The sequence below is a fragment of the Strix uralensis genome, chromosome 4, assembly GCF_047716275.1.
Source record: "Strix uralensis isolate ZFMK-TIS-50842 chromosome 4, bStrUra1, whole genome shotgun sequence".
Lineage (NCBI taxonomy): Eukaryota > Metazoa > Chordata > Aves > Strigiformes > Strigidae > Strix > Strix uralensis.
Window position 1 is genome coordinate 13,324,059 of NC_133975.1, and position 27,209 is coordinate 13,351,267.

Below are 27,209 nucleotides of genomic sequence, written 5' to 3' on the forward strand. Positions count from 1 at the left end.
GGAGAGGAAAGTGGGGTTGCGGTAGCCCCAGAGGTGTGTGTGGAGGCACGAGTGCTGCGGCGGTAGATGTCCAGTCACCAAGTGGTGGGCTGTAACATCAGCAGGCAGATCATCAGTCCAGTCAGGCTTGAGCCTGGACTCTGGCAGCGAGCCTGCAAGGTCTGAAGGGCCGAGCGAGGCTGCTCCCAGTGCTGGGTGGTGCTCTGGGGGCTGCCGTGGGCAGCTCTCGGTGCCCATCCCCAAGCCATCCCCTGTGTTTCCCCGGCTCTGCCTGGGTCAGGCAGCCGGGCACCACTGGGTACCCTTGCAGCAGCGGAGGTGAGCTGGGCAGGGAAGCATCCCCCTGGGGCAGCCCTGGGGCGGGTGATTGGACTTGGGGAGCCGTGAGAGTGTCCTTTGCCAGGGGCCTGGGCATTTCTTCCTCCCCTTCCTCCCCTCCCCTTGCTGGGACAGCGAGTGACCGCTCTCATTTTTGCAGCACGTGACACCCTTTGGCGGTGCAGGTGCCAGCGAGCGGGAGCAGCTCCTCGTCCTCAGCGCTCCCCAACCAGCTGCGGCACGAGAACATGGCCTCAGAGACAGAGAAGATCTGCCCCATCTGCTGCAACGCTCGAGGTGATGTCGCTTATGTGATGCCCTGTTGCCACCGGTTCTGCCTGGGCTGCATCCTGCGGTGGATACAGATGAAACCAGAGTGCCCTCTCTGCAGAGGACTGGTGGACTTTGTGCAGTTTCCCGGGCAGGGAAGATCTGGTGGCCACCAGTATGTTGTGACACTCCTTGAAGTGTCTCCAGAAGCCAGCAGCCAGGCAGGCCCAGCTCCCAGCCGCCGGGCCGAGAACAGCCCCCGTCACCCCACGGTGTCCCCTCCATCTTCTCCACAGGGAACACTGTCCCCACACCAGCAGGGGGCTGCAGAGCCAGAGGCCGTGGGTGGCCTCCTGCCCGAGGTCTGGGCAGAACTCTTCCAGAGGCAAGCACGTCTCCTCGATCCCGTGCTGGCCTGGCTGCGCCAGGAGCTCTGGACGATACACGGGCCAACGTGGTGGCACACGCGTCATGCAACGGGCAACATCACGCACGCCCTGTGCGTCAGTGGCCCGGTGGAGGAGGCCGTGGTCCAGGTGCTGCAGCTGGGCCTTGGGGAACGTGCAGCACCTCTGGCCCGTGGCCTCATCGACGTCATCGCGAGCCAGTGCAGCGAGGAGGCCCGGAGGCTGCTGCGCTCCCCGGCTGTGGGGGTGGAGGACGACAGGTCTGAGGCCAACTCCAGCCCCATCTTCTTCAGCTGCAACTGCTCCTGGTGCAGGTCTGGCAGCCCTGCACAATACTAATTATTTCTTTGCTGAACCCTGCAGTGAAACTCATATCTAGAACAGGCCATGTAAAAGCACTTCTAATATTTCTGCTGCTCAAAGAGCAATACTCTTCACCCGCTTCAGCGATTTTCTACCCAACAGGTACAACACTGAAGTAATGAGCATTATAAAACTTAATACAGTGCCATATATATTTTACGGCTCTGTAGATCCAGATCAGAGAACATCCAGATTGTTTTTACAGAACTAATGCCAGACATATTTCAAATTATTTTGTATGCAATGATTCTAAGAAATTTATAACTCTTACTAAATTAAAATTAAAAAACATATAGTCGAGAAAAAGCATTCTAAAAATCCCAAACATTCTTTAAGGAAGGTAAAAGTTCCCAATGATATTTTAAGTAGATATTATTATGAAAGAAAATAAAATATATCAAAATAAAAAGTGGCCTGGTAAGAAGCATATTTCACTAATGCAAGTATGGGACATTAAAAATGAAAAATCATGCATAATGCTCTACTGTTTTTACAGGACAGCATTTAAAAGCAGTATCATGTAGGACGTAAAGCCACATGAAAGCTCTGGATAAGGGACTGTAAAATGAGATTCCTTATATCAGACTAACATCAAAAAAATAACTTTCCTGTGTAGTTTGCCTCTCTTTTCCCTTGTTTACCTATGGTAACATGATCACAGAAATTTTCAAAGTATCCAAACACTTCATGATCTTTGATGTGGCCCTTATAACTGAAGAGGTGGAATAAGACTTCCGTATGTGACATTTAGATACAGAAAGATTCAAGTTACCTGCTCGAGGTTGAACAGAAAGCCTCTGGCAGCCCCACAAACCAGAAGTGGTTCTCCTGAAACCCAAGAGATACAAAAACAACTGGACCCACCTTGTTTGCCATTTCTGCAGGAACCGCATCATGTTGCAACCACTGACAGTCCTCTGTAGAGAAATCACAACTCATCTGGAGTCTGTCTTTGAACTGACACAGAAACTACGGAAACAGAGGCTTATGCTGTTGGTAATCTGAGCAAAAATGTCCTACTTTAGGAATTTGCTCAAGAGAAAGACTGGCTTTGGATCAGTTCCAGACCAAATGGTTTGGAAAATGTACCCAATGTCCAAATATCTTGATTAGAAAGCTGTTCAAAGTTTGTTCAACACTGTTCATTTCCATCAAACACAGTTTTTCCTTTATTCAATTTCTCTTCCTTAGCAGCAAGTTATAGCCTGCTGTAATCATGGAGCATTAGCTCAATATTGGCCAAGTATAGCAAGAAGAATCCGCATGAGCACGGTTGTCTGACAGTAGCGCCATAGTAAAGTTGACATAAGTGAACAGGCTTCCCCCAGCTCCTGGGGCAGAGTGATCCAGGGACTGCTCATCCCAGCCCCACTTAGAAAATTTTACAAGAGAACACACTATTTTATTTATATTTATCTGTGTTTTCAAAAAACAGCAGCTCAAACTTCTGTATTAAATCTACAAACTGTACAGGCAGAGTAGGTGCCTGAAATCACCTGCATATATAGTTTCACATACAGCACATACACAAAACTGAATTTCTGTGAGAACACAAAGTTGAGAACATACAGACTTGGAAAGCACAAATTTCATTAGAACTTTTTTCCAAATCAAGTGGAAAGCAGTTTCATACAAAATCACTTATTCAAAGTCCAGCTTAGAATGAGCACACAGCTCTTCGGGAAGAGAGCAGGATACTGCCCATTACTGCTATTACATGTTGCTTTTCTGACCCATGTTTAACAGAATAAGCCTGCATGCTGCCACCACCCTGACGTATGAGTAGGCCTGTCTAAGACCAAATTTCACCATTAAAAACAGAAACATCTCACCTGAAGAGTAAATCTATGATTTAACTATTCTGTTCTTGGAAAAAAAAAATAATCCATTGAGTCTATTGATATAGAAGCAGAAATCTACTATTTCCACAGAAAAAGCTGCAGCCTTCAGTTCTCGCTAGAATATTTCCTTTCTATTTAAGAAACCCGATTGACATTCTCAAAGGCTTTGATTCCAGTGCAAGTTACATGTCTTCATTTTATTTAAAATGTCTTCTGGAAACTATTGAACATCCTCTCCTTCAATTTCTTACACTATGTCTCAGGCATACATGGGGGCTGCTCAGGAATACACTGCAATACCAAAGATACTTCTGGTTCAGTTTAGTTATGTTAACAAAGCACAGCCATCCCTGCTGAATTTGCCTTGTAGATAAGGTATGAGCAGCATGCTTAGTATGCTTCACAATTGCCTCTAACAAGGTTTGAATGAAGGACAGAACAAATACAAACAAAATTATCTTACTTCCTATTGCACTTAAGTTTTGACAGACTGGAAACTTTCCAAATTCTCCTACTATTTTGTGGTTATAATAGGAAAATCCAGTCTGCTACAAATGAAGAAAGGTCCAGTTAAACACGTTAGCTACTGAAGAATTGTCATCTCTGGAGCTGCCTTGAAGCACGATGAGTCAACAAATTTGCCTGCTAAGTAAGCATCATGTATATAATGACTAAAGTTTGTGACATTAGCAAAGACCCTTCAAGGAAGAAAAGAGATACAAATTGCTGCAAGCTTTGCTTTCTAAACTTCTGACTGTTCCTAAATATGACGCAAATAAAATCAGTCTAAACCTATTCATTTTTTCAGCATCCGTTAAGGTCTCTTAAAAAGTCTATCCTTAGGGACAATTTGTCACATCACAAAATGATGACATTTGCACCACGACATGCTGACATTATACTATCCTATCAACAAGCAAATGTCACAATTTGTGACATAAACACTGCCCTATGACAACCTTTCGTTAGCCTCAATGATACTACATACAAATATTTGACCGTGTAATGCAAATAGAATCAATGACACCTTAGGGACCAAAGCAGAGCAAGTCGGTTCCCTTGTGTAACCCAATGTCAGCTTGTTTGCTCCTAATTCCACAGTATCAGAAAAGCCACAAGTGCTATATGCTGGGATCCAGCGACACAAAAACCCTACTTCATATCTGAACAAGAACAGTCTGACACACAAGGAGTTAGGTCACTGCAATAGTCAAGCTAAATGAAGCAGTAACAGAACTCTACAGTCAACATCTTTAAGCGGTAATAGGGAAGGGTGAATCCAAATTAGCCTTCTAATTATTTTCTCTTTAACTTGACTATTTAAGCTATTACCTATGTTATACAGTATAGTGCTCTGAAAATTTTTATTATAGAACAGACCTGCTTTGCTGCACTACTGTTCCTTCACCAAAAAAGTGAGGGAGGAGAATGAAAATACCATGTTTTTTCCCCATGTAGATATAATCATGATGCCTACTAAAACTGCATGTCATTCCTCAGAATTATGGGCATGCACATGATTCAGAAATAACACAGAGCAGCTGGGTATACTAAAAAATTAAAAATTAAATTGGTCCTGCTTTGTTATTGGGATGAGCCTCACGCTGTTCTCAATGAGAGATGAGAGATCCCTCAGAATGCTTTTGGGGCTTAAATACCTCTTAACTAATATGGTGACTAGTATGGTTGTAGCACTAGCCCAAGGATCTGATCCAAACCACACTGAAGCCTGCTGTTGCCTTTTAGAGGCTTTGGGTTGAGTAATACTGTATGGAGTACCATTGCTCTCATAGCTAAGTGATAGCAGTGTACATCAGCGAATTCAGAAGGAGACTCTGATATAGGGAGCCTTCTACAACAGGAAAGTGATGAGGACTCCGGCCTCGTTTCTCTCTGTTGAATTGATTGCCTGTGCAAGGAGATTGATGCAGAAATCAATTCACTTGTGCCAGCTGCTTTCCCTCTATCTGCAGTGATGGTAAACTGATCAGGATATTAGTTTCCTTCAGCTGATTTGCCTTCCATATGCAACATTCTGACCCTAGCAATGCTGAACAAACCAATAGAGCAGATCAAAAGATTAAATTAACCAAACCATAGAAAGGAAGGTAGAGGACTAAGAGTAAGAAGACAAAGAAAGGCAAAAACCAACAAACCTCTGCTTGAGCTAACAAGCTTGGTCTTTCTAGATAAACTTGATAATATAGAAATGACTAGGCAAAAAATTGAAGAGGAAAATCAGTAAGAAAGAACAGTCTGGAATTCAACATTTAAAATATAATTCTTGTGATATTACCTGCTTCTGTTTACTTTTTCCCATTTTATAGGCTTCTGTATTTTTTCTTTTCCATTACTGTGAACATTCTACTAACTGTGAGACAAATCGAAGCTAAGAATCCTTCCATAATGGGTGAAATTTAAGTCAATGAAATGGTGCTGCTTTACTCTAGCTGAGAAATCAAATCACAGCATGGGTTCCTGTGGAGTGTATAGACAGTCCACTATACTTGAATGTTTTTATTGATATTCTTCAATCCAATATTAAAAATGAAAAGAAAGCGCTAGAAATCTTTATTTAAAAATCATGAACTAGTTGTAAATAAGGATGAGCAAGAATTTCAAAATTCACCTTCAGCACTTCTTAAAATCTAAGAAACATGACCATGCCTGTTTAATAATTGGCCTTAAAGCAACTTAAGAGAAAAGGATTGATTTTCACTTTAACAGAATCACCAATTTTACTGAACAAAAACCTAGCTTAATTATGCCATGCAAACTTGGAATGAACAAGCAGAATTTCTTGTATGTATCAAAACAACTTTATTATACAGCACACCAGAAGATCAGCTGTGTTAAAGTCAAACACTGAGACATCAAAGGCATTTTTTAATACTTGGAAAGGGTGAGACATTTGAATACTCTCAGGTAAACTTTCATAAATTAAAAATGAGACTCACTTGTTGATAAGAGCATAAACTGTATTGGTTATGTACCAAGAGAATAATGGTTTGAATTTAAAATTAATCCTGGCTCAGATGAGGTTGTCTATTTAACGAACATTTACTCAACTTTAAATAACCAAGGAAAACATTCAGGAATCTTAGTACTTTTTCATATGACAGTACCATCATCCAACACTTTTAAAAAGATGCTTTAATAAATTCCATATAAACAAAAAGACCTAAAAACTACTTTTGCCATGTATCTTTCTAGAAACAGCATTCACTCAAGAGAAATAGTACCCTTTATACTTCCCAAACTGGTGAGAAACGTAGAGAAAAGTAATTTGTAAATGTGTTGATATCTCTACTTGTTATTTTATATAGTATGTTGGAATTTAAATACTATTTAAATCAGTATAGTAAGAAATGGTTTTGAAATTCTAAAATGTAGCTACAAATCCAGAAAATTTAAATCACTCAGAGAACATACCCCAAAATTTGAATTCATTTAGGTTTGGGGAAAGGATGATGTAATCAATAGAAATTCAGTACTAGCATTTTGGCTAGCTGCTGCATTTAAGTATATAAGCTCATCTTCCCTCTCATTTTCATGTTTATAAACAAGGTGTGTTTCTTGCACCTGGAAAGCTTTTACAGTTACCCCTGAATCACAAATTGCTGTTGGTCAGAAAAGCTGCCTGGTGAAGGATCACAAAATACTCATCTGAGTCTGAATCTCTTCCCTAGATATCCACGGGTCTAGCCTAATACAGACATTCTTATGTTCTTCTTAGAAGTCATTCCCATAAGACAGTATCAATTTCATGTTAGATAAAAGCACTCTAAATCTGTTCATCTTGTTTCAGTCCATGAACTGTAGTGACTGCACAGCAAGCGTACTTGCATCAGAGAAACAAGCTATGCCAGAAACCAAGACCTTAGCGCTTTCCTGCTTTTGACTCCCATGTTTTCAAGGCTCAGCTAAAGCCACAGAGCTTGCATATATGAGCTGCAGAGCTTCCCTCCTATGACAGCTTCACACCCATTTACTGTCTCTGCTTTCCTCAGCTTGCATTTGTTTTCAAAAGAAGCTTCATTCATTTAAATTTCTGCAATAAGCAACAGCTTGTAAATATTTAATTTCGTTTAAAGGAAAAAGAATTCATTGCTTATAGGTTGTGAAAAGTAATAATGAGGCATACTTGGCAAAGTCGCATACCAGAATGACATCACCCAAATATCATAATGACGTGCACTAATATCTGAACTTAATCCTGACAATAAAATCCACAGTAATACATATTTCAGAACTTTTGTTTTGCTCACAATACCTGATTTATGCATTAAATCCAACACTGAACAGATTATGATTATTTTTCAATTAAACCTGGATGAGCAGCACACTAATTCCAGTGATGGGTAGTATACAAATTCTTATTAGATGGCATGTGCAGATTATAGAACTGGACGACTGGAAATGAGATTTTGAGTCTTTTACTTCTAATTACAATCATTTAAACTCACACAGAAGCACAGAGCAGTGTATTTCACTTGATGTCCCCAATCTAAAACTCACCCTAGGCAAGTTTAAGAGACCACTTCACAGCTTTAGGCTGGGGGCCTGAGGTGAAATACACTGCTTCTGGGCCAGTTTCAATTTAGATGATACATTTTGGGGACAATGGTTTTTTTAAACATCTGCTATTGCTATCCTCTAGGGCTACAGATACTGCCATCAATGCAAAACTTCCTTAAGCAATGCCACGCTATCTGTCCAAGCCTGCAGACAACATGTGACCAGGTGTGAACATCTATATTCACTGGAATCGCAACTCCCAAACTGATGACATATCTGTGTCATTACTAACCATGTCTTTGAAGATCTTTTTTTCCAGATGGAACCAGGAAGATGATGCTATTTAAGCCGTCAGGGGTGAGAAAGGTGATTTAATACAGTGAAGGAAATGAAGGGAGAATAACAAAGGAGACACACAGAGACAGAGAAAAGAAAGGAGGGAGGAGGAATGAGAGACATACAAAAAGGCAGACAGAAAAGTAACAGAAACAAAGGACAGACACAGAAGTCGCCTAAAGGGGAGCAGAGTTTCTCACTGAGGGATAGTGACTGTGACGATCAGGTTCAGTTAATAAATACAAGCCCATTCAGTTGCTACAAAAAATAAAAAGCTTGCATATTTTGTACAAACCCTCCACATACAACAGACCGTGGATCAAAGACTATGAACTCTTTATATTATTTCCTGGCACACAGTCTATGCCTAAACGTGAATTTCAGTGCTGTCATCTGAATGTGCTTGACTTCTGAGCTACCGACCCCTGTGAAACATCATGCTGGACTGAGTCCTGCTCCCTCAGGGAGCTTCGATATACTTCACAAAATACAGCAATGAAATAACCAGACTTGGTGGCAGTTTCTGCAAACAAGATAAAGATTATATCCTTCTCTAGCCTTACATTCCCATCTTCAGGAACAGTCTCTTCGCAGTCACGAACATCAGAGCCAAGATGTAATCCCTCACAATAATATGGACATTGATTCGAACAGGAAGTGGAGGGTCTTCTTTTCATGCAGCTCCAGCGTTCATAAAACATCTCTTGCCTCAGTAGCACACACAAAAGCAGCTCAAACATTCCTGCATGCTTGCAGACTGACCAAGCTGAACCTAGTCCATTCGCTGATGAAGAAGCTTGCCTTTCATTCAATTCTTAAGTTGTGCCAGTTCGTGACAGTTTAAGAAGTGGCTTTTCTGCAGTTAGCTAAACTAAAAAAAAATATTTTATATTGCTAACAACCTAGCTCTCACACTGATTATATATGGTAGCCTGATATCAATCATCTCCCTCCTCTCTCCCAAGGGTTTTTTAAATAAAGAAATGGAACATAGGGCACAAGGTGCTTATACAATGAATTTTAAAAATGCTGGCTCTTAAAGTTCTCCAGGAGCAATGAGATTGTTAAAAGGAATACCAAGGTTCAAAGCCCTCTAAATGTAGCCCACTTTATAAAAAAAAATCTGATTTAAAGCAGTTGGAAGAAGAGGAAGGAAGGAAGGAAGGAAAAGGAGATCTTGTTAGTGGCCCTCAGTGCTCCGCACAGTAGCCCTTGAGAGATGGTGCACGAAGATGAACATATGTATTGCATTACGAACTAAAAACGTGCTTGCAGAGCTACATCTTACAATTTTTAAGCAGAGGTGCCTGATTCAGCCTATATGCAGAGGAATGCATTCTTCTGCACCCTCCTTTGCAGAAGCTGGTGGGAGCCAACAGCTTAATCAGTGAATCACAAAGCAGATTTCACAGAACTACAAAGATGCTGTTCAGATGATGCGCAACATACTTTCTTGCTTCTCTTCTTTACAGTGGCTTTAGACAGAGTTTAATAATAATATCTGTGACCCAAGAGAAATTTAAAACATTGATAGTGGGCTGCTTGCTCCAAAAATATGGGCACTTTTGGTCCATCCACACATCCTCCTCCCTTCTGCATGTGCTCAGCAGCACCTTGGTGGATGACACATACAAGAGCGGAAAAAAAAACCCTCTGGATTCTTTCATATTTGTTTTTCCTATCAGGTTGGGAAAACTCAAAAAGAACAGGATCAGGTCTCAGCTGACTCCACCAGTATTGGCCTCCCTCATCCAGGGGGAAAGAAAAGCTCAGAACCACCAATAGTAACAACTTCCCAATCTCTACCCCCAACACAGCCAAGGGCAACCAGGGACTTTAATGTCAGTCGTCCATAGTCTGTCACTGGTGCTCAGGACACAGCTCCCACTCTAAAGCCAGTCTCCCAACATAGATGTTTTGCATAGTTCCTGTTCAGTTTGTACTTCTCACTCAGGGCAAAGAGCACATTTCAAGACTGCTCTCAAGGCAGCTGAGACCTTTTGACATACTTGCCATTATGTGGTTGGGTAACAGGCAGGGAAACATAGGAAACCACTGATTAAAAGCCAAACAAATTAGCAAAATAGGAAATGGCCCTCTAAATCAAAAGCTGCCATTCTGACAAAGTCCTAGTGCCTGGGGGGGGGGGGGCATCTGAGCCTCGGAGAGGAAAGCTTTTTAATTCATATGCCTGCTTGCTTCTATGCTTTAACTACATGAAATACTACAATACCCAAGACTCTAAAGTCCTGTACATATCAATTAAACTTTGCGGTTTACAAGACTAAAATGAGAGAGGCCAGAAGGAATGATGTTCACGTAGCGTATCTGCAAACCAATATGTAGCAGCCAAATCTAATGTGAACCCTTACTAGCCTCAACAGGGCCCCATAAAGTGCTCAGAAAGAGCACAGGGGAATCACTCTAAAAATCAGCTGGGAACTTACGAGGCAGAAGTATGTTAATACCAACCTGTCGTGAAGTAGGATACTGGGGTTTATTTAGCTAAGAATCATCAAGATTAGAGCCTGCAAGTACAAACACACAAACACATAGCAGATCCCATTCATTTGATTTTAACTTCCTTTCCCACTGGGGAGACACTGCAGGTTGAGGTGAGTTGTGCAAAAGAGCGTTAGAGTTTCTGTGTCACCCGACTGCATGTGGTTATGGGTCTCCAGCATCACCAGCCAGGTCCCTGGGCATCTCCAGGCATGTGTTGCTACAGATGTCCCGGGAGTTCACCTCACGAGCTCTGTAACAGGCTGAATGTTGGAGCACTGCCTATGTGCACTACATCCCAATGGGTCTCCATTGCCTTGTGGCAGTAATTGATTGGCAAAGATATCTCTATGCACCCAGAAAGTAATCTACCTGTCACTAGCATGTGTTGCTTTTGTTTGTTTTATTTCTGTTTTTATGCCTCATCCACGGAGCCTCAAGGAGTGATTCCAACACATTCTTCTAACCCTCCAGCTCCATCCCCTTGGGCATCTGTCTTGCAGTGACAATTGCTGGTGGAGGCAAGAACAGGAATGCACTAACCATAAACAGGCTGTTCTTCAATACCTGAGAAAAGCAACTTTTCTTCACTGTAGCTCAGTTAGGGAGGCCAGGCTACACACTTCTAGAATTTACAGGTGGAACAGCTCAATCCTCAGTCATCATCATTATTATTTATTGGTATTACAGAAACACCTAAGTGCCACCAACTCAGAGCAAAGTCCCAGTATACCTCACCTTGCTCATACATGTGGGAGGGGAAGACAGCTCTTTCCCTGTGGCACTTTTCAGTCTGGCGAGCAAAGAAGGGACAGGAAGAGTGATAAAAAATGTGTTTTAACAGAGTGTAGCTTGCTATGTGCTAAAACTGAACATGCTGGCCAGTAAACATAGGACTACTGCTCAGTAGGAATAAGGACACATCACAGTAGTTGGTGCTTGCAAATATGCTTCTACAACACTTCATGAAGTTTTACCATACCTCCAATGAGCTTCCAAAGACCATGAAAGAAACAAATTTCATAAAGTGAATGGGGGGGAAAAAGCCATTAAATACATCTAATTCATCTACGAGAACAAAGTTTCAACAATGTTACTGCACAGAAACCACAGAAATTAGCTTTTTTTTTGCTAATAACTTATCTTAAAAAAAAGCCCAACAACAACAACAACTATTTACTGTTCTGTGGTTTTCTTTTTAGAAAACAGAGATAATCACAAGGATATTAGAGGAAAGCCAGAAATGAACAATAAACTCTGTGTGTATGTACATTTTTTAAAAATGTGCCAATCAAATACACTGTAGGTAGGTACTATTATACATAAGCGCTGTCGTACCCAGATGGTGCAATTAAAGAGCTAGCAAAAGTGAGTTATAAAAGAAAATTTTAAAGGCCAAAATAAATGTCATTCAGAGAAATAATTACTAGTCTACAAGAATTGGAAAAGTACAAACACTGAGAAAGAAGCACAGTTATTTCAGTATACTCATAAACGAAGACAGAAAAAAATAATGTTAAATACAGGTTAAGTTTCACTGAAAATGTTTTCAGCCACATAATCTTAAGTCTGTTCAATGACCTTGAATGCCAGAGTCTAGGCATTTAAATTAAACTGGACTACACATTAAAAGGAGCCCTGATCAAAACAAACATCAGAACAAGCAGAGAAGTTTGCATGACCTGTGAGAGCCTTTTCTTCTCTAATTCCTAGACTGTGCTGTGAAACAGTCAAAGGAACAAAGAAACCATAGATGCGATTTTCCACGGTCCCGCCTCTTTTAGGTGTTATGGTGATAACCGTTACTTTAATATCAAAGTACACAGCTTATTTAGAGCAACAGCAATCCGAAGACATAGGGAAGTACCATTATTCTCAAACTTCAGGTAGGGAAGTGAGGCACAAAATCACCTATATAATGCAAGTGCTATCTCAGAGGATACCGGTGAGGTAAATGGCAAAGCTCCTCGGTACCCCATAGCTTTAATTTAACCCAACAGTCGTCCATTTAGAACATCATGCTTTACCTCTGGTCAAGCCTCAAATTTCCCCAAGGTATCACCATGAACACCCCAGCTCTGCTTCAGAGCTTGCAGACGCAGTGACGGGGCAGCGCAGAGCATCACCAGCTCTGCCAAGGGTGGCACGCACGCTCTCAGTCCTGCAAGACAGCAGCACCTCAGCATCAATCCTCTTTCCACAACAGGCCTGACGAAATACAATAGGATCCATAAACACGGCACTTCACTCATCTTACCAAAGCCAGTGACTCCAGCAGATGTGCCAGCACACACCTACAACACTGAGCATTTCACAGCACGCAGTGGCAGCTCTCTTTGAAACACGGCTTTGTGCGGGAGGTGACACTGCCCTCCTCCTCACCCTTGCACGACAGCACTGGGGCTAGAGTGCTCACCCAGCAAAAGTGTCTAATTGCCCCTTCTGCATGAATAGTTGAAATACATATCTCCTGCCAGAACAGAGACTCACAACCCTTACTGCTAAAACTGTTCCACTTTTTCTTGACACACTGCATATCTACTGGTTTGGACAAAAGAGAGAGAGACAGAAAAACATACCTACATACATACGCACAGAGTGCACACATTTCTAAACTCCTGATTAACTCTCAACTCAGAGAGGAAATTTTAGGCCTTGCCCCAATGACTGCTTATGTCTAAATATTCCAAGCCATTAGAAAAAAAAAAAATACTTAAACAGCTGTTGGAGCATCCCTTGGACTGAAACTTGGACCTTTGTGTAATTTCTGTCAAGGTACATCCTTTAGGCATAGACTTCTGCTTCTCAGGGATGTATGCAGGTAGAACTGTAATTATAAAATCTTTAGAGCTGCACTTGTATTTTTGCATTGCGGTTGTGCAATACCTACCACAACAGAGTCTTAATCCATAACTGAAACTCTAACTTCCAGGCTACACTAAGTAAGGAAGGAAATAACTGCAGCAGCAATAAACTCCATGGATTTGGGTTAGGGATAACTTTAAATAAATTCTGTGTTTTATCAAAGTTTGTCATCTAGGCCCCTCTACAATAAGCAGAGAGAGAGAGATACATGCTTTCAGAAGTCAACTCATCCAAGCTTTCTCAAGTACGGATGTTAAGATTGTCAGGGGAGAGATCAATCCAGGAACCATCTCCACCTCCTTCCCACTGCAGAAGTCCAAACTCAGACTTGAAGGCTGAAGTTAGGCATGACAAAAGATCCCATCCATTATTTCTTTTAAAAGTGGTTTTGTCATTGGTGATTTGTTAGGGTTTTAAATTATTATTACTGGGGCAGGGGGTTGAGGATGGGAATGTTTGGTAAAGAATGTGAGACTATGGGAATAAAAATGCCAAAGGAATGTTGCTGGTCATCAAGTTTCGTCCTGAGCTACGGCAAGCAGTCATATACTACAGACTACTTTCAACCTACACTTTCAGCTGGTGCTTCAATGAATTTGTGCTTTCAGGAACTAGAAGGATCTCACTTGCATTGTACTGCAGAATATTTCCCCTTATGCTAACATGCTTTGGTCTTAGTTTGACAGGACTGTAGCAGACTTGGCAGTGTTGGTGGACTTGGCAGTGTTAGGTTTACGGTTGGACTCAATGATCTTAAAGGTCTTTTACAACCAAAATGATTCTATGAAAATATTTTACTTGGACAAAGGGCTTGGCATAAAAACTTCCGTAATCTAGGCAGTTTCATGTTTTAAATTCATAAATCTGTACACACCTCACAGAACTTCACATTTTCGCAGAACAATTACAGTTTTTCTGAAAAACTCATCATTTTCCCCTTCTGTTCGTTCAGAAAGAATCTACTAGTCTATCGAATTTTAATAAAATCAGAAGGGGTGTCCTCATTTCTTTCTTCAAAGATCTGTATCAGTAGATTCCTAACACTGTAAAGCTTGGGAAGAATGCATTATGTTCCCACTGTGATATGTGAACCTGCTATCAAGAGCCTAAACACGTATCTAATGATTGGTATTAAGCCAGACTTGGTTTATCATGCATATCAGCAGTATCAGAGCTAGGATTTCAATCTGGTGTCTGTCTTTAGTGTTCATTGCTAAATTTCCCTCCTAGACTTAAAGTCTCTGAGCTCGTCCCAATGTCAGCACAGCAGTACCTAATCCTGCTAAGGCTGCTAGTAGCTTGCTCCTAAGCAATCCAGATGACGCCAGTTAAACCAGCAAACCAGGTAAAACCAGGTATGACTGCAGGTGTGGAGGGCTGCGCATGGAGGAAGACTTTTAAACATGTTTGAAACACACACTGACTAATTAAAGTATGTATCAATTTTAAGTGTCTACTTAGGGGATGAGAAGAGGTGCTTTCTCTTTAGCAGCGAGAATTTGCAGAAATGTGGAGAGAGCTCAGCAGGCAGCAACGTGACTAGCAAGCTGTAGGGCTGGAAGAAAGGGAAAACAGAGGCTGGTAGAAGCAAATGGATGAAGTAAGCCACAAACTTTATACCATTAAAAAAAAAAGAAAAAAAAAGAAAAAAAAAGATGTTAAATTTCAGAGTTAGTTCAGTCAGATTAAAATCATTCTGCTTTCCATGTGGGATTCTGCTCTTCCATTCAAATATGATTATTGGGTTTGGTTTCTGTTTGTTTTTTATCACACTATCATCTTAAGGTATTTTTTAAAAAAACCTCCCTATGGGAAATCTGCCTTTCACTTTGCAATATATCTGCCATTTATCAAAGGTCTGAGCCGTCAGGATTTTTGACCTCATGCTCCCTTTCATTTCATAAGAAGTAGTCTGGCTACTCTGGAGAAACAGCACCAGAACCTTACCATAAACGGACTTTTGCCCAGTTTGGACAGATAATTACATTTATTCTTACAGATACTGCTATAGTAATATTGAAGTCAATGCCTTTTATAGATCCCCTCAGCAAAATTTATTGCAAACTGAACAAAACAGAAAACCAATTAAATAAAATATCTGCCAGAAGAATACATTTAGTGATCACTGGGCTGTATAAATCATATATGATGAAACTGTATCGCAAAGAGTAATATTTTTTAAATTAAACAAAGTATCTGTATATCAGATACAGAAAAGTCTGAATCAGCTAAAATTTTTGTGCATAGCAATTTCTGTACATGTGCAATAAACCTTCCTTTCTGATAAGGTGCTGCTAAATATTATGTGTGGAAAAAATTGTGTGCATTTATGTTTATTTTCCATAACAAAGAGCAACATGTTTATGAGGGATCATGACATCAAATAAGGACAAATAAGTGCCTGCATGGACTTAATATTCTGACAACAAACAAAAAAAGGAAATACTGACACCATGAAACTGCAGACTTAGAACTAGTTGGCCAAAGTCCTGTTCACAACACTTTAGCAGTCTGCACACAGCATGAAGAGTAGCCCATGAATCAAAATCAATTGTGAATACAAGTCTCATTCTCCCCATATTTCTGGCTTGGTCTTGATTTTTTTCTTAAATCAGATAGTATTAATGAACAATGGGAATTCTCCATAAGGGTCAAAAAGAATGTAGTTTGGCAAAGAAAGTTGTTTGTCTAGCACAAAAAAGCCCCTGGGACAACTATAAGGTCTCTTCTAAGGAAAAGTAGGATTTTTAAAAGCTGTCATCAATTGACTATTTTTCCCCAAATCAAAGAAAGGGTAGCGTATTTTTAGTAAATCTGGGAACATACATATTCAGCTTAACACAGTAAGAGGTTATTCCGTGAGCATGCTGCCTATATATACTCCAATGCACAACTCCATGTTATTTATCAGTTACACAAATGTCGATCACTAACTCTTACCAGAGTAAATGGTGCACTGCACCACCCACCTGTCATGTCTTCAGTTTATGATATTTTAAGACTGGAAAGGAAATTAGTTCCACTTGCATGAGCCTTTGTTTGAAAGTAATAGTGCACAACAGATTTCCGTGGGCATAGGGGACAAAGAGCAAAAATACTAATTGTAGGAATTCACTAACTGGATACACTCTTGATACAAGGACTAGCTTTGCAAGACTTGCATCTCTACCGATGGTTTTAACGATACATGCCACTGTCGAGAAAGGTCAGAGACAGGCCTATCGTTTATGGAATTTATAAATAATTAATTATTAGAATACAGAATAAAAGTAATGAGGACACAAAACAGGAAGCAATTTGCATACCTCCCTGCACAGCTCTCTCTTGACAAGGCAAGGAACTGTACAGATGATCTTCCCAGTTATTCAAGCTCACTTTACCATCAATGCAACCATATACTCTGCTGTGCTCTCAAATCCACCTTCTTACTAATTCACAAAACCAACAGCATTATGAGATGATAATAAAGTACGTGTCAGACTTCTACAGTACAGAAAAGAAGGGGAAGGAGAAAGGATTTAATTTATAGCCTCCTTAGTTTCTTTTAAGACATCTCATGCAACCAAAAAATGACATACTCCTATTATTGCAGCACAGGAGGATTTACAAGATGTAAATACATTTTTAAAAGCTCCATGTGCACATGAACCTAACCTCTGCCCCTTTCAAATTTATTTATTTATTTGCCCTTAATCCACACACTAGTATTCCATGGTGGCACCTTCAATGAACTATTCATGCAGGTGAACATCCCTCAGAGAAGCAGCTGCCCCCTCAGCTTTTACGGTTATTTGTCTCTCCATCACAGAGCTCAAAGGAATAATCCCACTGCATACTTCTTCTTCATTTATTTTACTAGGTGAGGTGTTTAAGAGGATATACGGTCATCTGGAGCTCATCACTGTCAAATTTTCAGCCATGCAGCTGTAAAGGGTAAAGCAACTAGTTTAGCTCCTTGGTTTACAAAGTGCTGAGTACCTCCAATGAGGTGCCAAATGTGGGTGGTGACACTTTAAGATTGCTTAGTGCCTCCAGAGGTTCGAAGGGCTGGATCCAAAACCCCAGTGTTAGGAATGATAGTCCTTCCCTTGACTGTAGTGTGTCTGGGACAGAACAGCACTTCACGGGTCAAGCCTGTGCTTCTGAGGCAAGGCAAGATTTGCCATGGATTTAAGAACAAAGGGTAAGGTGCCAGGTTTGAAAAGCACTAGATCTTAGCGTTCCTACCTCCAAACACTCAACCCAGAGTAAAATAAATAAATACATACATACATACCTATATAAACAAAGAAACATTCAAGACTACCTTAAATATGTTTTGGATCAGATACTTATTTTCAATTCTTTTAATCTGACATACATACAGGCAGCAAAATTCTCTCCAAACCCTTTAAGCCCATCCTTCTTCCAATGGGCTTAATGTATTTCTTCCACTTCTTTTTTATATATATATAAAAAAAAAAAAAAAAAAAAAAAAAAAAAAAAAAAAAAAAAAAAAAAAAAAAGGGTCTACAGACAGTCCTTACAAATCATTTTTCTCTGGAAGCCTGTGTTAAAATCAGCTCTTCTGCTGGAAGCATGCAATAAAACAAAGCTAACAAGAAAAAAAGGTGCAAAAAAAATGCTGACAGTCATACTGTAAAACATCCAGTGCCAAAAGACTGGCTGCTCTCATTTGGGCAGCAACGAGTCTTTCATTACCAGGTCACTCCTTTAAACCCAGCCTTGCTTGACGGTAATCACCTGATGGCAGGCAGAGTAAGCAACATACTTTTAAAGTAACTCTGCAAAAGTATTTTTTATTGAATGCATAAATACTGTAGAGAACGTCTGCAGGCGTTCATGATGAGAGTATCATCCTGCAAGACTGAATTAGTAGATAGTAACTAAGCAAACAAAAAAAAGAACTAAGTTGCAGCAAAGACTGTAAACACTTTCATTTATTCTGACAGTTGCCATTTATCTTTGCTTTTGAAGAGGCTACTTGGTAGTATTCTAGTAAGTGAACTGTGGCACACTGTGAAAAAAAATAATAACATTTTAGCAATACAAACCCTCACTGCAGCATCTGTTATTAAATCTTTGCAGAGAGGCGAGGAGAGACCACTAGTCATAAATGTGGATTAGCAAGGTTCTACTATATTCGTTTTAGAGTGCAGAGCGCTTTGCATGAAAGCTGTTACTTGCCTTTTATGTGAAAAAATGAACTTATGCCAACTTTTCAATACTGAATTCTTCAAGGAAGTAGTCCTAACAGCCTGCAAACACCGTCCGCAAAAAAACGGCAGCAGTCTAACAGCAGAGAAATGGAGGAAGGACAGAATCAGAATAGCTGATGCTGATTTGCAACATTTTCTTTTCACAGAAAATGGCCAGCATCTTACGCTTCCTTCCTGAGCAAATCAAAAACTGCCTTTGAAAGTGTCAAGCTTTATGATGCTGACTCCAACTCTGACACCTGATTATACAAGAGCATTAACACAAGCGCTCAGTGTGCTCAAGGGAATCACTGCATCCTCACCGGTGGAGCCTTAGCAGCTCCACGTCCTGGGTGACTCCCTAGCAAAACAGGCAAAAACCAGGACTTGAGATCCTAGAGAAAGGATGATAATTCACATACTTATGAGAAGTACAACTCAAGCTCTCTGAACTGAGACAAGTTTAAGTAAACTTTATGCTAAATTCACAAAGTTCAAGCAGAGTCAGAGCTTAGCCGAACTGTAGTAAAAACACTCAAGAGTTTTCCAGAAACACTAAAATCCTCCAGGAGAAAGTTGATCTTGAGCCTTCATAACGGTATTTTCCTGTCAATTAAGTTACACAGACAGTGCAAGGTGCTATGTAATATTTACCTATGACGCCCACTGTTATGATATAATGTTTCAGTGAAGGACAAATTAGGAGCAGCAAATCCCTGAAATCACCCGTGCAAATACACAACCATTAACGGGTCGATACATGAAGAAATGACGCCTAGCTGAAATTGAAAATGAGTTACAAATAGACTATGGGCGCTCACCGTGACAGCTCCTGTCTAAAATAGATAATTAACTAATAAAGGCAAGGCACGCTGCTTTAACTGCGAAAAGTTGTGAACACCGATGCTCTGATGCAGTAACACTGGCCCCAGCGCGCGATGTTGATCCATCGACGAGGCTGTGAAAACCCTCGGAGAGCTGCTGCTGCTGCTCCCGGACCTTTGCGGGACCCCCCGCCCCGCGGCGCGCAGCCGGTCCAGCGGGGGGAAGCCCCGCTCCGTGCGGAGGGAGCCCGCCCGGCCCCAGCCCTCCCCGCGCACCGCCCGCGCCGGCGCGGAGGCTCCGCGCCCGCCGGGCCGATGCCCCGCGGGGCCACCGCCCCGCTCCGCCGCTCCCATCCACCTCAACCCCGGGGCTGGGTTTGATTTGATTTTCGTTTGGGGTTTTTCTTTCCCTGGCGCTTGAGCCAGAGCGCGGCGCGGGGGAGATTACACGGGGATGACTGAATCGAGGCGAATCGATTAAGCCTCGACAATTTCATCTGGGACTTTATGCGGGGCTGGAGGGGATAATCCCCGCACCGCGGCTCGCCCCCTGCCTCTCCTTTACCCGGAGACACTCGCACAGCCCCGGGGGCACGCCGATCCCCCACGGACACCGCCTCGCCGCTCCGGGGCCGAGCCCTCCTCCTCCTCTTCCTCCTTCTCCTCCTCTTCATCTTCCTCCTCCTCCTCGCAGCGCGGAGCGCATCGCGCACCCGGCCCCTCTGCAAGATGCGCGCTCGCAAACTTTCCAAACTTCTGGGGAAGTGGCGGAGGGTGCGCGGGGCCGGCCCGACCCCGGCGGCGTTTCGCCTCCCGGCGGCACCTCAGCGGCCGTCGGGTCGCTGCTCGCCCCGAGCGCAGCCCGCGGGGACCCCCGCGCCCCCGGCCGGGCAGCGGGCGGCGGGAGTAGCGCGCTCCGGCCGCAGCGAGCCCAGCGGAGCGCAGGCGGCAGCGGCAGGCTGCGCCCCGCAAGTTGGGGGGAGCAAAGCAGTGGCAAGGGCAGGGGTAAGGGCGGGGACCCCCCCACACACCCCGCCCGCACTGCCCCTCGCACTCACGCTGCTGTTCTCGCCCGTCCAGTGCACCATCGCCTGGTTGTGAGACGCGTCCCCCTTGAGCACGAAGGAGGTGCTGACGAGGGAGACCTGCTCCCGGCCCGCCGCCGGGGATGCTCTCCTGGAGCGGCTGCCCCCCGCCGCCGCCCCGCCGCCGCGCCGCAGCTCCGGCGGGCTGCGCGCCCCGCGGGTCAGGGCTCCGGGGCGCGGGCGGCCGCAGGGCTCCGCGCAGCGCAGCGCGGCAGCGGCGGCGCCCAGCAGAGGCGGCAGCAGCAGCAGCAGCAGGAGCAGCGGCGGCAGGCGGGCGGCCCCGCGCGGAGCGGCAGCGGCGGACACGCGTGGCCCGCCGCGCGCCATGGTGGCTCTCCGGCGTGGTAGTGACAGGCGGGGAGGCGGCGGGGAGGGAGACACCGCCGCGGAGGGCGGGGGCGGGGGAGGGTTGTAACCGGAGCGGGGCTCGCGCGGCAGCGGCGTGCGCGGGGCTGCGCGCCCAGCCGGGGCGGCGCCGCCATCTGCTGGCCCGCGCCGAAACGCCGGGCGGCGGCGGCGGCGGAGGGGGCGGGGGGGCGCGGTGGCAACGCGCGGACGGACGGACGGACACACACACGCGGGGTCACGGTCACACTCGCCCGCGCCACGGGGGAGCAGCGGCGGGGACAGGGCTCTCGCCCGGGGAGGAGCCGCGCTCGGCAGAGCCCGCTGCGTGTGAAGTTTCAGGCGGAGCTCCAGGGAGAGCTCCAGGTTTTCGCGAGCGCTCCGAGGAACGTTCACGCAGCTCGCGGGGTCGCTGGGGACCGAGGGGCGCTGGATGGGGCGAGCAGGCAAGCCCTGCCTCTGCCGGCACAGCGGCGGGGCCCTGGTTTGGCCGTGCGTGAGTCCCAGGAGGCTGCAGTGAAAAAGTCAGAAGGGGTCTGTTTGTCCGCCGCTGGAAGCCGAGGAACAAATGAAGCAGGTGCAAAAATAGGATTCTTGTGAGTAAGACGAGAAGCGGCTCCGTGGAGCACGGGAGCCTGTCCTTTCTGCTGCCCCTCGGCTCCTAGGAGCCACCAGGCTCGTCACCTGCATTGTCCAGAGCCAACTGCTAATCCAGCATCGCCCACTGTGGGGACATGGGACTTGTAAATTGCAGCTGACCCATGGAAGCACCAGGAAATGCTGAGGGCAGTGTGGTCACGGCCAGAGGGGCAACGGCGGGGTCTGTGCGGGGTGGCATAACTCAAAACAGACCCGTGAAGGGGTGGAAGAAGATTTAAGCATCACAGATGGGATGCTCTTCCTGCTCCACTGCAGCGTGCTGTGTAACTGTGACTAAACGGGGCTTGTGAAGCAGTTTGATGCAGTGAGAGGGAGCAGGTTGGAATCACAGGGTAACTGGGGTTGGTGGGGACCTCCGGAGCATCCCTGGTCCAACCTGCTGCGCAGTCCAGGGCCAACTCTGAAGCTGAATTTAACTTCACAATAAGATAAGGTTGCTCAGGCCTAAATGTCAGAAAACATCTTAGAAAGACCACCGAGGGAAGTAATGACTCCAGCTACAGGTGCACACGTTAGATGACACCTAACAGAAGAAATCTGGGCTGGGTAAAACCAAGGTGAGTAAAGTCAGTAAACCAGCTTTAGTTGTAATCTGCCTTTACCCTAATGGTTTAGCAAATTAGGATTACAAAGGCTTTTCTAGGAAGATTAATAGAAAAAATAGTATCCACTGGTTTAACTATACCATTTACAGGCCTGGGATGACTGCCATAATGACCTAAAGTAACCTGGTTGTCCCAAATTCATGTAAAAATGACTTTCAGCCAGCTACATGATTACATACTAGCTGTACACCTTCAGTGCTAGGAGACTTATGGTAACCTGCCCTGTTATTATTGTAGTGGCTCAAACTGTAAGCTTCAAATTCAGGGTGACTCACATTTCAAAAGGAATAAAGATTTAAAAATAATTTTTAAAAATAATCCCTGGTGCTTTTTCTGCCAATTTCTCCCAATAAAGTCCTCTTTCAGAGTTCCCAGCACAGCCCCACACCCTTAAAACGGTCTCTGCACAACCATCCCCCTCGTTCCTCCAGCACGGTGTCTGAATTAACAGAAGAAACTGCCCCTCCTCTGGGAATCTCCAGCTGCCAGTTTTGGAGATTCTGCCCTGAATGCCCTGCCAGCAGGAGCCTGGGCAGCCACAGGCAGCACCACCTGGCCCAGGTCACCAGAAGCTGCCCTTGGGACTCTTGAAGGGGCTGCATATTCAATTCATTCCTGAAGTACTTTGTAAAAAGCAAGTAATTTTTTTTTTTTTTTCCAAATCTTGATTTCTGGAGATGATACTGAAAGCTCAGAAGGCCTGGGAGAAGCTATAGGGAGTCTTCTAAAGGAAGTGAAACACGAGCGTGAGATAAGAATGATCTTTGCATGCAGCTAGTTTCCTCACAGTGTCTTATCCCTCTGAAACACTACCCTTGTGAGGGGAAAACCACCTGGTTTTAAGCAGGCAGAAAGTTAGTTCTCCAGACAGAACCCCCTTGACTCTTGCAAACTGGTCTCAGTGACAGCTGGTGGTCAAACATTTGTTTGAATTATTGCTGTCTGGACATGTTCTTTAGGGGCACAAAAGTTAGGCAGTAATTCAACCGCTTGCAGAAGATACATGAATGGAAAGTCATTCCTGCTGGACTAATGCTTGCATGTTGAGTGTGTCACCTTCCATCTTTTGCACCTCTGCACAAAAGGGAACAGGATAAAAATGCAATGCTGAATTGTTAAGAAAACACTGACCAACCACAATCATATTGACCACCATGAAGGGTGATTTGTCCATTATTGGGAAGTGAATAATTTTGATTCTGACATCATGGCCTTTCTCCCATGAAATTGTGAAGATTATTCAACGTTTGTAGGATATCAGAAAAATACTTAGAGTAGATGGAAGGGCCTGAGTCCCTAACAGATTAAAACTGACACGCAAACACTAATACTTCATCTGAATGAATACAATTGGGCTTTGTTGTGCTTATCCATTTTGCATTCACCATTGTGTTCCACAGGTAGGGCTCCCAGTGAGCAGCAGATAAGAGATGATAACATCCACATTCCTAAGAGTCAAGCTCTTTGTATCTGTCAGTAATTGACATTTCCCACAGTGAGACTGAAAAAGAAAAACAAGCACTAGTTCTAGAACTGATGAAGCCTGGTTTCCTCCAGCCCGTAGTAGTCAACTGCAAGGTCTGCTTGAATCTTTTCCCACCGTGAGAATTCTTTCCCATGTATCTTCCAGGAACCTTACAAATCCATTAATAAAGTTGTCCTTGTCTGTCCAATCACAAAACTGGCTATTTATTTTTGTGACCTCCCCCTGTTTGCCAGTTTAGTTGAAATTGTCTTACAGGTTCAGAAGATGTTGATCAAGGTGGATGGACAGACACACAGCCCAACTGATTGCTCACTTGCAAAGAAGGATTCACAGGCCTTTTATTCTTAGGCAAGTCAATTAAAAATCTAGCCTGAAGGAAGCTAAAGCAGAGAGAAATGGGTGTAATTCTTATTTCTCTGTATGAATTGTTAGATTTGAATACACGGGAATGAATCACTCAACCTACCACTGTACTCATCACTAATTGAATCCCTTAGTGTCAGGCTCTTGAGAGGTCAAGGATTATATGGAATCACAAGTAACTTCTCTATTTTCCCTCCTTTAAAGGTTAGCATAACCAAGACAGATGTGTGGGCAATGCTATGAAAATATTTGCACCATCTCTTGTCTCTCCATTCTCAGGATAGATAGAGAACTTCTGCCACTAAGTGAAAGGCTTTTACCTGGCCACTTCTTCAACGGCTGTTGAAGATGGTTTTGCATCAAGCAGATTAATACACACTTACTGAATCTTGCAATCTAATAAAAAATGCATATTTAATATATCAGTAATTCACAATAATAAAATGTTGTAACTCTAGACTAGGGATATGGTAGCAGCAATACCTGCATTGCATTATATCACTACTGTGTACGCTTAATGACAGTATAGTTTCGAAATATGAGTATTGAGCAGATTGGATGAGAAGGCTGAGGTATGCAAAACTAGAAAGGAAGCTTCATTATATAATTCCCATTAATGTCATTCAAAGTCCTGTAGCTAAATCACCTAAGAAATAAAACTATGTATTTGTTTTGTCCAAAGCCAGGGGACCACATCACAGATCAGGGTCCAATTGCATGAGGTAGGTACTCTACAAAAAGAGAAAACACAGGTTGATCCAGCCACATAGAAATGTTTGGTTAGGTAAAGGACAATCAAAATAACATACTTCTAGTCCAAAGTATGACCTGAATATTTAATTACTTCTTACTCTGTTGTGACTATTCCAGCTGAAACACCAACAGAAGAGAACAGATTGCTACTGATTTTTCTAGGTTTGTTAACATCAAGCATGTTAATAAAGGAAGGAATCTAATTTATAGACCAGTGAGCATAATTTTGTCCAGAAAGCCCAAGCAAGCTAAGCAATGTGTAAGAGACCAACTCTGAGAAGTGAAGGGCTTTCCCAGTTTCAAAGCTTGTTTAACTGGAACTTTTTAAGGGTTGCCGAAAAGCTAGTTTAGACTGAGTTTAAGGATTCGTAAAACAAAGAGGTTTCCCTAAATTTCTGTCACCTTTTATGTCTCCTATAAACTCTGGCTCAGCAAACACATACAAGCAGACAAAAAGACAAATAACCTAGTATCAGACACCTCTGAGCTCCTCTAGTCCCAGAATAGGAATAGAAAAAGCTTGAGAAAGAATTAGTGTGTTGTAAATCCAAGGCAAGTTTCTTCCTGTTAATGGCAGAATTATTAGTGCTATACAAATAAAGTCTACTCACATTTTTATTGACTGTCAGATTATATTAAGATTAAAAAGGCTTCAATTAACCCACTTTATTTTTACCAGGTTCATTTCTGATTAAACACTGAAAGTATTACAGAAAGCCGCAAGTTCTGCTGGAGCAGAAACCAAGATGCAGCGCTAATATTCTTTTTGCTACTGGACATAAGAAGTACTCTTACAAATGAAAAGATCGGTAACAATTTGTTATATGTTTTATACTCACAGCCTTCTTAGGCTGATAACACAAGATGACTGCAGATGCACAATATGGTAGAAAAACATGAATTACCCATTTAAACATGCTCCTTATAGATTGTTTACCTCTTTTAAAGGCTGATTTAAATTAATGTATCAAGATGGATTTAGTATACCTTATTCTATTCATTAGATATAAAACAATTTTCATTTACATTGTTTTTATGTTAACAACATCATTAAGAGCACAGTGACCTGCAGGGTTTTTGACAAAATGCTCACGCATGAAAATAACTTAGTCTCACACGAGTCTTATCAAAATGCCTGACTCCAAAACAGCCTTATTACTCACTCTGACCACATTCTAAGCTAACAAATTAATAAATGGCAAAGCTTTATTGCCTTGTTACCCAATTAACAAAAAACAAATGCTTTGTTCTACATTAAATGCAAATTATTATATATAATGTCATACCCTCATTTCCCTTATGCCAAGCAGCCTAAGTTTTGATTTAGTTAGGCCTCTCAGGGTCCAAAATTATTTCTATTTGTATTACTACAATTACGAAAAAAAATCTTTCTATAGTCAACAAATCTAGGTGTCTTAACACTTTCCATTTGAGAGAATAAAAGATCAAGCAGATGTCAGATTGTTTTGTTCACATTAATTCACTGATACGTTGCTGTCAGCAGCTGGCCCAGAAGCCCACAGAAGAAAGCCTAATTAATAGGAAGCAATACTTGTCACTAGAAAAACAAAACTCTACTTCTGTAGGCAGTTCTGAAGTCAAAAAAGTGAGTAGCTGCCTTTGCTCCATGAAGGACTGACTAAGCTACAAAGTACATGTTCAATTATCCTATTCAAATTTGAACAATATAAAAGAGAGAGGATTTCAGTATAGTGTATTATCTCTGATTATTACAGAGAGCTGTGTTCAGGTATGAGTATACTAACTGACATACACCTATGAGAAACAATTTGGAAGAGCTGCAAATGATTTGAGGGAAAGCTAAATAGCTTCTAATTTTATCAGTATCAAGCTAGCAAACAGTATGCGGAAAAAACTGACACAACCATCCATGTTTATATAGGCCAGTAACAAGAAGTCATAAACAAGAAGTCACTGAAGTAGACTAGAAACCTCATCCTTTGAGCATCTTCTGCTCTCATCTAATTCAATGAAAGCAACTGAACAGCTCAGCACCTTGCAGGATTTTTAGTAGTAAGTAGGTAAAATATACACTATGATTTTCCCTAGTTCTAGCTCATGAAATTGAAGAGAAAAAAGTTGTAAAATGACTGTCACTTACAAAACAGGCTGAGAATGAATACAAGTTGCCTTGAGCCCCTGAAGTTTTATCTTCCATCAACTAGAAAAAAAACAAAAATACAACTAACCTGTATAAATTTGTTATGCCACAGAGCCTGAAACAGTGGCTTAGTGTGAAACAGAAAACATATAGTGAAGCATAATGTTGTGGTGGCTATTGTAAGATTATCTGTCTTCAGCCTTCATAACTTCTCACCAACAATTAAAGAGGAGAGTTCTGAAAACATGAGAGAGTTGGATTAATTGTCTACACCTTAAGAGCTCAGAACAGCACAAGAAAAGCTTTTTCTTTCATGTGGCTAGCAAGACTGTGGGAATTTGGTTTTCA

At 42.8% G+C, this 27,209-nt stretch overlaps 1 protein-coding gene across 1 annotated transcript in view; it reads right to left on the bottom strand.

Annotated features, from left to right (window-relative positions):
- SORCS2 (sortilin related VPS10 domain containing receptor 2) overlaps positions 1-20,854 on the bottom strand; it is a 573,028-nt gene extending 552,174 nt beyond the window's left edge. The window contains exon 1 of the mRNA XM_074865689.1: positions 20,501-20,854. Within this exon, the coding sequence (XP_074721790.1) occupies positions 20,501-20,854 (354 nt within the window). The remainder of the gene's footprint in view (positions 1-20,500) is intronic.
- Positions 20,855-27,209: the final 6,355 nt, after the last annotated feature.